Here is a 15,836-nt window from a genome sequence, read left to right on the forward strand (position 1 = left end):
GGAATTGTGCTTGCTTTTATATGTGGTAAAATAATGGCCCAATTTTATTGCCGTGTTATTAAGTCTGAAGAACAGCCTTATATAGCTTGAAACGTCACTATTGGTTTATGTACCAATAAAGTGCAATTTATGCTGCATTCACACGGGCAGATACAAAGATACAGTCTGCCATTCATTCAGCGACATGAAAATACAAAGCAACATCCGACGTTTGTAGCTAATACAAAAGATACAAAGATACAAAGCTACAAATTGAAGTTGAGCTGGGTTCAACTTCTAGATGCAAAGACTACAACTGTAGCACCGATGACGGACGCACGCTTGATGACGTCAACGACCGTGTTGAGCAACACAGATACAAAGCGACACATGTGCTGTGTATCTGTGTATCTTTGTATCTACCAATGTGTGGACAATCTTTTATGTTTTTTATTGTCTTCTTTTGGTCCAGCACCTGCCTTAAATGTTTCTCGGATGTGCACGTCTACTTTTGTTTACATTGTTTACTGTTATTAAATCTGTCATAGTCATTAAACTGTATATTAACTAGAGTTGCACCGATACCGATACCGTATCGGTATCGGCTACCGATATGACTTATTTCACGTATCGGATATCGGACATGACATAACCGATCCACGTTCCGATAAAAAAAAGCCAGGGTATGGCAGCTGCAATACCCTGCCATACCCAATTGACGCCTCTGATTTGTAGGTATTTTCTTTTGGTGATAGATCATAGTGTATTTGTTTTTTTTCTACTGTTATTGTACTTTAAAATATTCAGTAATAAATGTCTTTAATTGAAAGGTAATGCATTTTTTTTTGTATTTAAAGTTTTGCTCGGATATCGGCATATATATCGGATATCGAAAAATATCCTAATTGATATATCGGATCGGAATTGAAAAAACCTGTATCGGTGCATCTCTAATATTAACGCTGTAGCCTGACACTTAAACATTGTATTCTTAGTAAAACAGACCTGAGTTGGCTCTGTACTTTCTATCTACACCAAATCTCTTGGCCGAAAATAGCCGATCTACAAGCACCCCCTCCCCCCCAGAATACGGATGCTGGGGTTCAAGTGGTTCAAATTGTGCAATAGAAACCAGCTGAGTAGTTGTGAAAGAGGTCAGAAAAGTAAACTGATAAATGACTGACAAGGCAAATAAAAACTGACAAGAAAAAATAACAACCCTGATAGTCTGTTGACACGGACAGGAAACATGGTCATGTGACGAAGTATGAATTAGACCGAACCAGACAGGCATAGTTTACTGGAATCTTTAACCACTTGAACCCCAGCATTCCTATTCTGAGGGGAACGTTCCCCCAAAATAGCATATCTACAAGCTCACAACACGTCACAACGTGTTTTTACTGTTGTTTTGGTAGCTTTCACAGTTTGTTTTGGTAGCACAAACATGTCCCCGTCTACCAAAACAAACAGTGAAAACACCAAAATACAGCGAGAGCTGATAACTGCTAGCCCTGGGATCCAGCCTAGAGTTCTCAACGGGCCTGAAAATTAAGGCCCGGCCCTAAGTGGGTCGGCCCGAGGCTCAGCTCGGCCCGAACAATTACCAAACTTTTGGGCCCGAAAACCAGAAAAACCCGAAAAGGTGTCATTGTGTGCTTAATGTCCTCAAAGTCACGCATCCAACAAAACTTTGAACTGAGCAGATAAGACCTTCCGTTCCAGAGATAATGGCCAAAACATAAAAACGTCGGGTCGGGTAGGGTCGGGTTCGGGCAGAATTTGAGCCTGATTCACTACGTTCGGCTAATTTTTTTTTCACACTTCGCTTATCAGTCTGGCCAGCCTCCTATTTGACTCATATTTCAATTACAAGTCAGGAAGTGACTCGAGTTTTACATTGGACAACAATGGTCCCGCCCCCCTAAAGACCAATCAGAAGCCGCAAGTCGCTTTCACACACAAAAATAAATCCGCCGAACGTAGCGAAGCAGTCTGGATCCCAGGCTAGATAACTGCAGGTATAAAGGGAAATGATTGGTAAAAACGTATATTGACACAGGGAAAAGTGACATACTATGCCTTTAATGGACTCTGAAATTGTATTTAATTTTGTTCATTTGTTGTACATTTTGAAAACGCTGCAAACAAGTCAAAATTAACCTTTGGGAAAAAAAATGATAAATGTGGGCACAATATAACTAGCTACCTGTCACTGAGGATGTCCAGCACTCTCTTGGTGGTGGTGAAAGAGCGATACGTGGAGAGGAAGATGGTGATGAAGGTGGTGTCTCCCATGGAGAAGGAGTGGAGGAGATGGCGCACCAGTTTCTCCTCTGTCCCTGCTTTCACACTCTGGGAACGAGAGGTGGCAGACTGGAGAGAGAGAGAGAGAGAGAGAGAGAGAGAGAGAGAGAGAGAGAGAGAGAGAGAGAGAGAGAGAGAGAGGGTAGGAAACTGTTGCTTTAGTGACAAGATAAATGTCCACCATTCATCGCCATTTGTCCGTCCGTCCGTCCGTCCGTCCATCAATCTGTCTATCGTTTATCCGTCCGTCCGTCCGTTTAGCTATCTATCTATCTATCTGCCTGCCTGCTTCTCTCTGTTTGTTTCTCTCTCTCTCTCTCCCCCCTTGTCTGTCTGTCTAGCTAGCTAGCAGCTAGTATTGTTGTCAGTGTCATATGTCTCGGTCAGTCATGGTTGAATTAATTCTTAAGGGACATAGTTACCATTGGACTGGTGGGGACCCCACGCTGTGGTCTGACCACCACCGTGTAGATGATTCCATCCTCCTCTTCCTCCACCACAGTGGACTGAGCAATTAAGAAAAACACCATGGTCAATGCTTCACCTCAATATCAACTTTGTATTCAAATGTGCTAGCAGTGCCCACATTTTGAAGTAAGACATGTATTTTAAGCATGAAAACCACTGTTTCACTGCCACCACTAATTGCAAATGCTAAATGATAAGTGCAATATTGCACGGTACAATATTGAGTGTTAATCTAACTTGGAGATTGTACAAATAGAACCAAATGGACCCTTGTGGGTACACTCTCAGAGTAAAGTTAACACAAGGGATTTTACTGTGTGCCAACCAATCTAAAATATTATACCTATACTGAAAACAATTAAAATTAATGTCCTATGTGGAAAAGGGCAGCAATTAAAATTGCTTCAGATTGATTAGTGTCCTAATAATGCACAATGTGTCTTGGTATGTGATTCTGGCAAAGTGGATTTTCACTAATGCTAATACCCTGTTATTCCCTGGTACTGGTATCTCACACACCAGTATCAGTACTGGTGCATCCCTAGCCTCAGTATATGTTCCATTTGGGTTAGGTAACTGAGTTGTCCTTACTAGGTCCAGAGGACAGTACCATGTAGTCTTCATCGGTGATGGTTCCACCTGAGGAAAAAGCAACATTTAACAGTTGGCTTTATAAAGGTAAAATCACACACCTGTCTCTTTAGGTTCAGTGATAAAGCACTGTACAAGTGGTCTGGTATGTTGACAAGACTCGGTCACGTTATACTTGACACATAACTGCAGAGTATGCTGGCCATTTTCCAAAACATATCATGGCTTCTTTGATTTTCGAGGCAGACATTGGATTCCATTCATTTCAATAAGGTATGAAAATCTATTTGCAGATACTTGTTTAAGAGACACTTTAAATATCATTGCACAGTTACATTTTCTTAGTTACTTTATCATTGTATTTGAATGCATTTGAATAAAAGTCAGAAAAAAAATCAGAACATATAGTCCCTGGTTGAAATATTGCTTAAAGGGGAAGACCACCCATTTTCAATATTTAACTATGTCATTAATATAGCATAAAGGAGTTGTGTGGAAATAAGAAAAATTTTAAATGTTAAAAATTTTAAATGTTAAACCCAAATTGATTTTGGGTTTAACATTGCAAATTACACCATGATGAGTCATCGCGGTGTAATTTGCAATGTTAAACCCAAAATCAATTTGGGTTTAACATTTAAAATTTTTAACATTTAAAATTTTTCTTATTTCCACACAACTCCTTTATGCTATATTAATGACATAGTTAAATATTGAAAATGGGTGGTCTTCCCCTTTAAGGGGGCAGTCACACCGAACTTTGATTCTGCCAATGCGGCCGATTCTGCCAATGCTTTTCAATGGGAACGGAGCGTTTCCTTTTTTTAGGAAATCCGCGAATGGCAACCAACCGCTACATTCCCATTGAAAAGCATTGGCAGAATCCGCCACATAGGCAGAATCAAAGTTCTGTGTGACTTCACCCTTAATGAACAAAATTAAAACATCCTGACCTCTTAACTGTGCAATGATGTTTAGCCAACTATTATTCAGGTAAGTTCAGTAACGTTTTAACAATTTAACACAAAAATAAAGCCATCAACAGGTCAGGAAAATGGTCTGGTTATGTACAGTCAGTATACCATGACTGCTATATTTCTTTAGGATGTCACTAAAATATTGCTTAATACAAAACATTGACTCATAGCTTTACACCCACCCAACAGCGTGCTGGACACACACTCAAAAGGAGGTTGATACCTAAAATTCTGTTGCGTACGATACATCTCCATGATATAGCAAAGTGCAGTTGACAACTGAATCAAATTGCCAAAGCAGCAAAGTGCTCCCACCAATATATCCTTTAAGTATGTCAATATTGATGGTAGTGCCCATAATTAAAACATTAATCAATATCACTTTACACTTCTCCTGACATTGAAACCCATGCAACTGTGATTTTCCACAATGAAAAATGCATGAGAACAACACAGTGACATCATCAATAGTGTCTGACATCACCAAGCCCATTCCAGACAGTTTATGCAGAGGAAAGCTTCATGAGCGAATAGTTTCCATGTGTCATGTTAGTTACATTAGCAACTAATTGGAGATGAATGATTTGATGATGAATAGCAACACACAACATTATATATTAATGCCCTTTTTAATCAATAATAACTACTTAAACTCATGTGGTGCATTTTCTGTCCATTCCCCGCCTCTTCACATAACATACTGTACATTGTGTGGATGTGAGAAGGAGTTGATAGAAAATGTATCTTTTCTCATATGATGCTCAAAATAAAGGTTCCAACAAACAAACAAGCAGATCATATTGACTATAGCCACTAGAGTTATACAGTTGCTCATAGTAATATCCTAATGAGGTCATCTGACCGATTTAATTAGCTGAATAAGAATACAATATAGAGGGCGGCCATAGCTGAGTGGTTAGTGAGCCCGCCTAGGGAGCCAGAGGCCCTGGTTGCCCCAGGTACGATTCCAAGCCAGGCCAGCAAAATGTGTCGATGAAATGAAATTTGTCTCTGAGCAAGACTCTTAACCCCTAATTGCTCACAGGCCCTCATTGGAAACAAGACCGTAAGGACTTTCATGAACGGACCTGTTAAAGGAATTATACTTATACACTAGACCGATTAAATTCCATTACTAGAGTTGATCAAAGTTCACCACTTACAGCAGCCTTCGCTTGCAATCCAAAATAATGTATCCTACCTCTCGTCTCCTATCTCCAAATCTCTTTGCATAATATTGTATACTGTACTTCAAACCAGTTAAACTGCTCAGTGTCTGTGCTTGCTTCTGCAGTGAATGGGAATTTGTCAGTGGCTCTTTCCCACGAAAGAAAAGAAAGGGGGAAAAAAATCACACAAGTTACCTCCGACACAGCATGTCCAGGCTGGTAGCAATCCCCTAACTTCCTGGAAATCTTCAGCAGAAACTGGCCAACACCATCTATCCCACTTCCTGTCATCAGTCTGGTAGTTCCTTTTCTTTTTGTGACTATCTTTGTTACACTGCCTGTTGACCTAATTCTGTACTGTATGTTTGTCTGTGTGCCTTTGCCGTCTTGTGGCTTCAGTATGTCACACAAACACACACCTGAAGCAGGAGCTAGGTCCGGCCCCTTTGAGCCTGCATCACCTGGACACACCCATAACACACACACACACACACACACACACACACACACACACTAGTCACACAGATAGGAGGGAAGTCGTATGTGGTGACTCATTTACCCCACTATACACAGTCTCTCTCTCTCTCTCTCTCTCACTCGCAGATGCACACACGCATGCACACACACACACACACACACACACACACACACACACACACACACACACACACACACACACACACACACACACACACACACACACACACACACACACACACACACACACACACACACACACACACACACACACACACACACACACACACACACACACACACACACACACACACACACACAAAGAGTGACAGAGACACAATGCCTTGCAGCTATTTCCAGAACAATACCCCCTCTCTTTCAATCTCTCCCTCTTTTCTGCTTCTTGTCCCTTTGTAGATGACCTTCCTATGCTGATAAACCAGTTTGACAACGTATCCTCCTATACAAAAACAGACAACATGGAAGCAAACTCATGAGCATGCACGCGTAATTAACCGATTTATAAGCCTGGCCCATCCTTTAGCACAAATGCTTTATATGTCCCATATATAGACTACAAATTAGCCATAATAAACAATGAGTGAACTAATAAAGCCGGAAGCAAGCTGTTTGTTTAAGGAGCTAATGACACTGCAGAGGGAAGCCATGTTTGCACACAGGTGGAGACTTTCACAACTGTGTGTGGGAGGAGGATTAGCTTATTAGCATGTTAGCTATCTCATACCCCCTGTCAGGGTACAGGCAAGTATTTTGTTGCTAGCTTGTGTTAGGTTAGGCCTACATCAACAGAAGTTATGCAACATTTTACTCAAATCAGTATTTTATATACTTTCTTAAGTTTCTTTTGAAAAACACTATTATATAGATACATAACATATTTTAGTTGTCAGAAGCAGGAGCAGAATACTTTTTATTGTCAGGTAAGATTCAAGAGGGTCTATTGGTCACTCACTCAGACATGTATCCTACAACAAGCAGCAAAATGTTGGTGTGGCATGCTCCGCAGACTATGTCAACAATAATACAGTATAACAACAACATAATAATAGTATAATAATCTAATCAGTTTATCCTTCCTGTGATATCACATTCACAAGGTTGGGACGTCCAAACGGATGGACGGACAACGTGAAAATACCATGCCTCCGGCCACCGACTGTCTGCCGGTAGAGGCATAATAGTACAGAAATACAGGGAAGGGTCAAACATTTTTAGCAGCAATGGGGAGTGCACAGAATATGGGGGTAGAATAATTTAGCCGCCAGTTATATAGAATATGCAGTACTCAATCTTTGGCCACAGCACTTCAACAGACTGGGACTTTAAAACTAAATCAATATAAATTATTTTTTAGCAGTGGGGCTCAACAAGTATTGCAATGTTGGTCTGTCCATGCGTCCAATTTATGTTGAAAACTACTGGCTGCTGGATTGCCATGGAATTCCCTGTGCACCTTCATGAATCCAAGAGGATGGCTCGTACTGTATGTGGTGACCCCATGGCCAGTCCTCTAGCACAGGGGTTACCAAACGTTTCCATGCCAAGGAGGACCCCCAAATAGCAATAACCTCTGGCTGCGGCCCCCACTATTGGGAAATGGCCAAAAAAAGAAAAGAAGAAAAAAACATGTTAAAGAAAAAAAGGAGAATTTGGGGAAATGTTTGAGTGACCCCATGACCTTTTCTTTAGTGCCACCCGAGGATCAAAGAATGATACCTTTCATACAAGATATGTCCAAACCAAACTACTGAAAATGTATAGGACGCTGGGACCGCCCCCTTAGACAAACAAAAGCGTGACATATGAACTGACCAACCACGGACCTCCTTAGACAAACCACAGACTTCCGTTAAAGCCTAACCAATCAAGAGGCCTTTTTTTTTTACCTTTTCTCTGGCAAAACCTGAACATGGCTTACTTGTGATTCCATCACTAGAATTGATGACTTAGGGCGGATTCACACTATGGTCCCGGGTGCGCACCCTGGACCACTTGGCTGATGTTGTGATAGTGTGAACGTTGCGTATCGTTCCCTGAAACGGATCACCGTACCGTACCCGAGACCGCCTCCGGAGGTAGTCTCGGATCCGGATCATGCGTATTCGGGTATGGAACGATGCAATGTGAATCCATCCGTACCAACAGGAGGAAGTGGACTGCTAATCATATATCATTTATATATTTTTATAATGACACATTATTTTAGCTGGGTTATACCTTCTCATAGTTCTACTTGAATGTTGACAAGAAATAATAATCCCGCTAGTGTTTGAGTAGCGCGAGCCGTGAAAAAACATAAACAAAAAACACATGTTTTTTGTCAATGTTGTCAATGAACGCTGCCACTAGGATAAATATGCCAAGGATTAGTCGGTGACGTCACTGCTAAAATACCAAGGATGCATTAGTGACGTCGCTATCATATTGATAATAACAGAGACGCGAGAGACAACGTTACATTTTGAGGTTTCAAAGACCAACGCACACACTGCTTTGGTTGTGTATTGTTGTTCTGTTATTATTATAACTCAAGACAACGTCAGGAACAGTCAAACTTTATTATTCACTCTACACTCTGACAAGTGACTCTTCTTCTGTGAATGACATTCTCTAGCTCCCAAAGCCCCATAGTCAACAGCGCCCCCATGAGGCACATATTTACCATTACTGTTAAATTAAATGGTCTCGGGTGCGAAAGAATCTTGGCCAATGTGAATACTGGCCCAGCTGGGAGAGGCCAATCGTACTCGGGAATGGTTCGAATCAATCTGACCCAGTCTGAATCCGCCCTTAAAGGAGGAGTTCACCCAAAAAATTACTTATTTTCCATCAATTGCACACCCCATGAAGCCTTGAATTCATGGATTTATTTTAGTTTTTGTGGCATTCCTAAGCCAATAATTTGATGACCGGGTGTGTATCCGTTAGGAGACACAAATAATCTACTTTGTGTCTCCTACCGGATACATTAGCCGGTAGGAGACGGGAATCAAATTATTGGCTTAGGAATGTCACAAAAACTAAAATAAATCCATGGATTCAAGGCTTCATGGGGTGTGCAATTGATAGAAAATAAGTCATTTTTTGGGTGAACTACTCCTTTAAGACGGTCGGGCTGACCTCATGAGACTAGGTTTAAGGAGTAGCACAGAGTCGCTTTTAGGCTCTTGTTCTTGTTTTCCCTGAATGTACAACAAAACAGACAGAACACAAGGAACGAGTGGAGGGGAATATTTATATGTTAGGTCATCAGTACCGCAGACAGAGCAACCATTATGTACTGTAGGTAGTGCCGGGGTATTCAGGCACATATATAGCAGAATGATTAAGTGGTGGTAAGCAGCTAGCTATAGGCACATAGATAATATAGAATTGTAAAAATGAATATAATTATAACTTATTCATATTCAGCACTGAACTTCCCCCGCCAGACATAATGTTCTGTCTTACTTTCAAATGAGAGCAAACCTGGTAACCCCCCACAGACAGATGTGTTGTTTTCTCTTGGCTCATATGGCAGTTTTAATCAAGCACCTCAGGCTGTCAAATGGCACTAATCATATAAAATTCATAAAATGAGGTGTGAAAATACATTGAAAATAACATAAGCTATTTTTTTAAATCCATACCACCCTTATCTCAGACATCGCTGGATGTATTGAATCCCTCATTAACTACTACTGCATATTCACTGGAACATGCATTGAAGTTGCATTCCAAAACTAATCTGAATCTGGGTCAGAGAAAGCTGCTTTTTGATGTAGAAACATTTGCCAAACAATCTGCAACTTGTAGTTCAGCTACCTCAAAGGCAAGAAGATAAGGATCATGATCTAGGCTACTGTACTGCGGGTTGAGGGCTCTTCCGTGAGAAAAATCATGATAAGAGAATGGACTGGAATCTCCAGCCATCGTCTACTTTATAGCTCCTGTGATTAAAAAGAAAAAGAAAAGAAAAAAAAAATCCTTACTTTTCCACACTTGCACCATCGTGGAATAGTTTAACCATTGATTTGTTTATGTTCCCCAAAAAACATGAAACTTCTTTCATGACTCAACGCTCTCCTTTTCTTCATATTTCCCTGCACCGCCCCCAATACAGGAAGTACATAATAAGCGGAGACAAACACAGGAAGCAGGACGTGCTGTCGTGTTGCGATGCTATTTTTCTTCCCCTCTCCTTCCATCACAACTCACAGCCATGCCTTTCCTGAACGTGTACATTGACTACTGGAGGGCACGAGAAAACATGGCAGGACAGTCTTTCTATCATCACCCCCTGTCTTAAAGGGTAAATGTTCAAATCTGCTTTTCTTTCACAGCGCCTTTATCCAAAGTGCTTAACAATGTGCATTACATTTACCCATTCACACACACACACACACGCACACGCACGCACACGCACACACACACACACACACACACACACACACACACACACACACACACGCACGGCAGAGGCAGCCATGAGATGTGCTTGCTCATTGCTGTCTTGCTCAAGGACACACTAACCCAGGGGGAGCCGTAGATCGAATCAGGAACCTTCCGATTCCCAAGCGGCCGCTCTACCTCCTGAGCCATTGCCGCCCCTTCTTTACACCGTTTTAAATTCCACTTCTGCCTCCAGACTGTTGCAATCAACAACTCTTTTCAGTCTCCTTCCTTTTATGTAAGCCCATGTCGTCATGCTTCCAAGACACAGCAAACCTTGGAACAAACAATTATACCCAGCTGACACCATCATTGTTTCGAATCTTACACAAGTCTAACCTCCGAATGAGGGTCATAAATATATCTTCAGAAAGATACCCATTGTTTTTTGGTTTTGTTTTTAGTGTTCCTTAACCCTTACCGCTTCCTTCCTATCTTTCTCTTGGCTCTTCTTCTCACACTATAATAATATACAATATACTGTAGGAATCCAATTCAATCAAACCAAATTGCAAGGTGTTCAACGCATAACCCCTTATAGAGAATGTATGCCCTCATGGTAATGTAATAATGTAAAGCCTGCGTTATACTTGGTTGCGCATTGTGTCACATACCGAAAAAAGTGGCACTGCGACACACTGTGAGCTTGTAGATCTGCTATTTACGGTGTGCGACACCAGCGCACAACTAAGTTTGTCGTAGGACTGTGTCGCTCACTGACAATAAACTGACTTTCAACTGAAAAGTGTGATGCATGTTTTCACGTTTTAAGCCGAAAAATCTTCGTACAACAAAGTATAACTCATGCTCATGCATCCATGTCTCCCCTCATTAAATAATGAGCAAGTTGCTGTATTGGATTCCTCCTGACAGACAGTCATTGGGGATTGCCTATGATACAGTATACTGTTTGCAATGTGGCAAGGGGAGCAGGTGTTCAAAGAATCGACCTGCTGACCGGCATGTATATCATTTACCGTGAGGCCCAATAGTTGTGGTCTGAGCAAGAAGGAAGTCAGCTCAGCTGGAGAGTTGAGTCAATGCAATGTCTTTTTTTAGCCTCCAGGGAGTTTCTTGAGGCTGTGTGTTAAGTAAGACCAAAGCCAACAAGCAGATCATGTGCAATTGTTGTCAATGTCAAGCAAAGGGGCAAGAGTTGTGTGTGTGGAAGATGCATCAGTGTTCAGCTGAGTGAAAATGTGTGTGATTAGTATGGACAGAATGGAGGATTCAAGTCCAGAGAAACCAACTTTTGCTCTACAAATACAATGTAAAACTTTTCACTATACACGGTAGGAGACTTGTGAAGAACTGGTGGTGAATTGCACATATAAAATGGTACGGTCAAATACATCATTAAAGAGGTAAAAAGAACTTACTCAATGACCACCTCGAAACATGGTTTGGCTCATAACCAAAATAAAATAAAATAAAATAAAATAGACGACTAACCTTTATGAAAATTCGGGAGACCACGTTACATACTTTATCCAGCACTCATAACAATAACAACTTTTTACCCAAGCACATGGAGTTTTCCTTACTTTTGAATTGTTTGAAAATTGATGATGTCACCATTCTTGTATTGAAAAAGGTAAATTATCTTACACAGAAGTTAAGATGAATATCTGAGCAGGTTTGCACTGTCCTGTGTTAGTACCATACCGTATGGTACAGACACAGGATAGTCCAAACTTTAAATCATCTTCAACTGTGTAATTTAACTTCACTTTTACCTTCTAACAGGTTGTACTAGATCGGCAATTACATTCAAAATGTGAGATCACTCTCATCTACCGTATGACACAGGCTATGAAACCAGTAATTTAGTGTATGGAACAACAGCATTTGAGTTGACATCATGCTTTGGTGGTGACTACACCATTCTTCTTCTCAGTCCCTTTCATTGAACCAGTATGCCCCTGGGGTTTGATGAAAACCAACCAACCACATCTGCTGTTTACTCAAGAAACTGGAAGTTGAGCCCTGTTTCTACACAAAGAAGCCCATTCTAAATACTTTAATCTGTGTGTTAAACAGAAAAACCAGTACATATAATTGACACTTCTTTGCAATGGTCATATTGCAGCATATGAACATTGTTATTAGCCATTGGAAAAATGTAATTCACAATAATCCAATGTAAGCACATACTGAAAATCCAAATGCATAATGTTCTTACAACATTGCAATGTATAACAAAAAACTAATACCTAACGTACCTTGTGAATTCTACTAGTATTTCAGAGCACTTGCAGCTTTCTCAGGCTGTTGGATATATTACATGAGCAAGTGCAATGAAAACAAAAACAAATCATACCTGTGAAACTTCCATTTCATTGCTGACGATCCCTCTCCCTGATTGGTCACTTAAAGTTCTGTTGTCAGGTTGTAATGATCGGTAACCAATGAGAGGCACATCTCCTGACTCCACCCCTGGCAGGTCCAAACCACCTGTTCGCAGACTTCGGGGGAGCATAGTGCCAGCTGCTACAGAGACAAAGATCACGCACATATGTTTGCAGGCGAATGTAAGGATGACATTATCATTGTGGTACAGATTGCACTTAGTCAGTTAACATTAATGAAATCATCTTGATAATTTTTGGAGAATGTGAAATTTATCTTATTTTATTTCCGTACATGCAGAAAAGGAAATAAAACAATAATAAAAACAAAATAAGAATAACAATGAAAAAATAATAATTCTAAAAAAGAGGAAAAACAATATACACAAGTTAAACATTACATATTACAAAGGGGGTATGAAGTAGGCTACACTTATTAATTCCTGCCCTTACTAATCTAATATAAATATATATACACGTATGACCCATATATTATAATCATATACCTCTAAATTATCCTATTATCTACATATATGTACCTATATAATACACTTACTATGTGATTATGAATAAATGACAACAGGTAGAATGGCAATGACGCGTTGAGAAAAAGTGATGGACACACATTAGAGTCATACCGTTTAATTCAAAGTGAAATCAATGGAATTTGCTGCATGTTATTTTTTTTTAACATATAGGCTATGTCAGACACAGTTTTGGTTTATACCAAAGGACTAACCATTTTCAACCTAGCGACCCTATTTTGGGCATGTTTTTTCTAAAATAGAAGAAAATGCCGTTCTATAAGCTCACAACACAAACAGGGCTTAATTGGTTAACAGGCCTACTATTGGTTAATAGGCCTACTATGTAACAATGTTGTTAGCAAGAAGGTCAGTCCGTCCCTTAATTTGTATGGAATTTACATTTCACTGGGACTGGGCCCGACACTGGTCAGGATTTGAATGGCAACCAATGTTTCCCTTTTCCTTGTCCCTCTTTGCTAGTTTGGATTGCCCTGAAGATACACATCACGTAAACACAGCATTCAGGAAGAGAGGGAGAGGAAGGGGGGTGTGGGAGAAAGAGTGAGAGAGAGATAAACAGGCAGACATGCAGACAAAGATAGAGGCAGAAATTCATAAAGAAGGGGATGCAGATATAACCTGCTATGGCTATTGGCTATATAAAGTTTACGTAATCACACAGTATATGATGATGCATGGCTGTAGTATTGTAACAATGAAATTGCTCTTTCAGAACCTTTTTTGCAAGTTTGCATAATGTGGATGACAAAATGTAGTACGCTCTACAATCATTGGTTTTCAAACGTATTAATTTCAAGGACCCCCATAAACTCTGAGAGTGCACAAATGGAACCGTTCCATTTGCAAACTCAGAGTTACAGTCCTGTAAGGGCCCTTTTAGAACGACCTCAAGGAATCCACCTGAGGGTCCCTGGACCCCAATCTGAGAACCACTGCTCTACAACTACATGTTTCCCTGATCTTACATTAATAATGCATTGCAGAATGTTTTCAATTTGACCACGGGCAGAACTCTGCAACACTATTTGCTTACCGATTCTAAGTGTATAAGTACAATTAAGACCCTCCAAATGTCTAGAAGATTATGCATCAATGTTCCTGCTTATCGCCTATAGTCAAGTGTATCCAGTTCTGTCATCAAGCTTGTTAAAACAACACGTTTTAACACAACTCCTAACAGCAGCATGGTGGTAACATTGGTGTCTACAGACACCAGATCACATGACTTGAGGAAACTAATTATGTTCATTGCCTCAATGCTTGAAATAACAAATGGCATCATTGGGAAGATTGGGAAGCTTTGTACCACGACCAACGGTTTTTCAGAGATGTGAATACCTCCTATTCACCAGTGGTGGAAAAAGTACTCCCATTTTTTACTCAAGTAAACGTATCAATACTGCAATGTTGAAGTCCGGTATTCCACATTTACTTGAGTAAAAGTACTAAAGTATTGGTATCTAAATGTACTTTAAGTACCAAAAGTAGAAAGTACTCATTATGCAGAATGTCCCATTTCACAAGTTTTCAAATGTCTAAAAATCTTTTGAAAATAGCGGATCTGAGCTTGTAGATCGCTATTTTCAAATGGTCGAAAGTAATATAGGGCTGAAGTGGTTAATGTTATGTTTTGTAATAATGATCAAAATCTACAAAGTAACTAGTAACTAAAGTGTTTAAATATTGTAGTGGAGTAAAAGTACAATATTTGCCTCTGAGATGTAATGGAGTGGAAGTAAAAGTACTGACAACTTTAAAAGTAAAAAGTAAAGTATTGTACTTAAGTACAGTACTTGAGTAAATGTACTTAGTTACTTTACACCACTGCTATTCACTGGCTCTGACTAACCAAAGCTACAACAGCCTGTGTATGCTAACAGCTGAGGTGTACACAAACTGTAACTAGGATACAGCAGACAGTCACACCTCACAAGGCTCCCTTCTCTAGTCTATTCAACACATTCAGCCATTGGGTGGTGCTGTGTTGACTCCTAAAATTGAGTCACAAATGTAGCCGACACGATTCAAACAAATGCCGTTTAAACTGTTAAAGTTTGCGCGTAATGACCAATGAACTGCCCCGTTTAACACAAAACACGAAATAATTATGTGTGCGCTTATTACAGACCCCAATGTTATTATGCTGCTGGCCCCCAGTATTAAAACAAAAAAAAGAAACGATGAACGTACAAGCTGTATAATTCCATGCAACTTACTGATAGCCAAATCACATTCGCTGGATGTTGTGTACGCAAGTACGCAACCGTATGGTCAGCTGAATGCAGACTGCATTGGATGGCTGCTGTTTGCTGGCGATGGGAGACGTGGAGACACGACAACCGTTTCAGATGAGAGGAGAGGAGAGTCTCTTTCGCCCATCCGTCCAACAGCGACGACGAGGGCGTCTCTCTCTCTTCCCCCTGCTATCAATGTCCCCCTGCAGGCTGCTGCCCTGTCAAACCTTTATCAGCTGATAGCACTTTGGTGAGGCTGCAAACTCTCTCTCTCTCTCTCTCTCTC

The 15,836-nt window shown here is 40.4% G+C and overlaps 1 protein-coding gene across 3 annotated transcripts in view; it reads right to left on the reverse strand.

Moving 5' to 3' along the window:
- rgl2 (ral guanine nucleotide dissociation stimulator-like 2) overlaps positions 1–15,836 on the reverse strand; it is a 28,265-nt gene extending 12,429 nt beyond the window's left edge. The window contains exons 1-5 of one of the 3 annotated variants that reach the window (XM_080425495.1): positions 15,533–15,836; positions 12,741–12,910; positions 3,346–3,393; positions 2,709–2,792; positions 2,189–2,355 (exon numbers count right to left, since the gene is read on the reverse strand). In XM_080425495.1, coding sequence (XP_080281621.1) covers positions 2,189–2,355; positions 2,709–2,792; positions 3,346–3,393; positions 12,741–12,899 — 458 coding nt within the window. In that variant the 5' untranslated portion in view covers positions 12,900–12,910; positions 15,533–15,836. Of the gene's footprint in view, positions 1–2,188; positions 2,356–2,708; positions 2,793–3,345; positions 3,394–5,686; positions 5,937–12,740; positions 12,911–15,532 lie in introns of those variants that run through there. The other 2 variants (XM_080425494.1, XM_080425496.1) reach the window with 2 other exon arrangements.

Source organism: Gymnoscopelus braueri (assembly GCF_963280865.1).
Source record: "Gymnoscopelus braueri genome assembly, chromosome: 4".
Taxonomy (NCBI): domain Eukaryota; kingdom Metazoa; phylum Chordata; class Actinopteri; order Myctophiformes; family Myctophidae; genus Gymnoscopelus; species Gymnoscopelus braueri.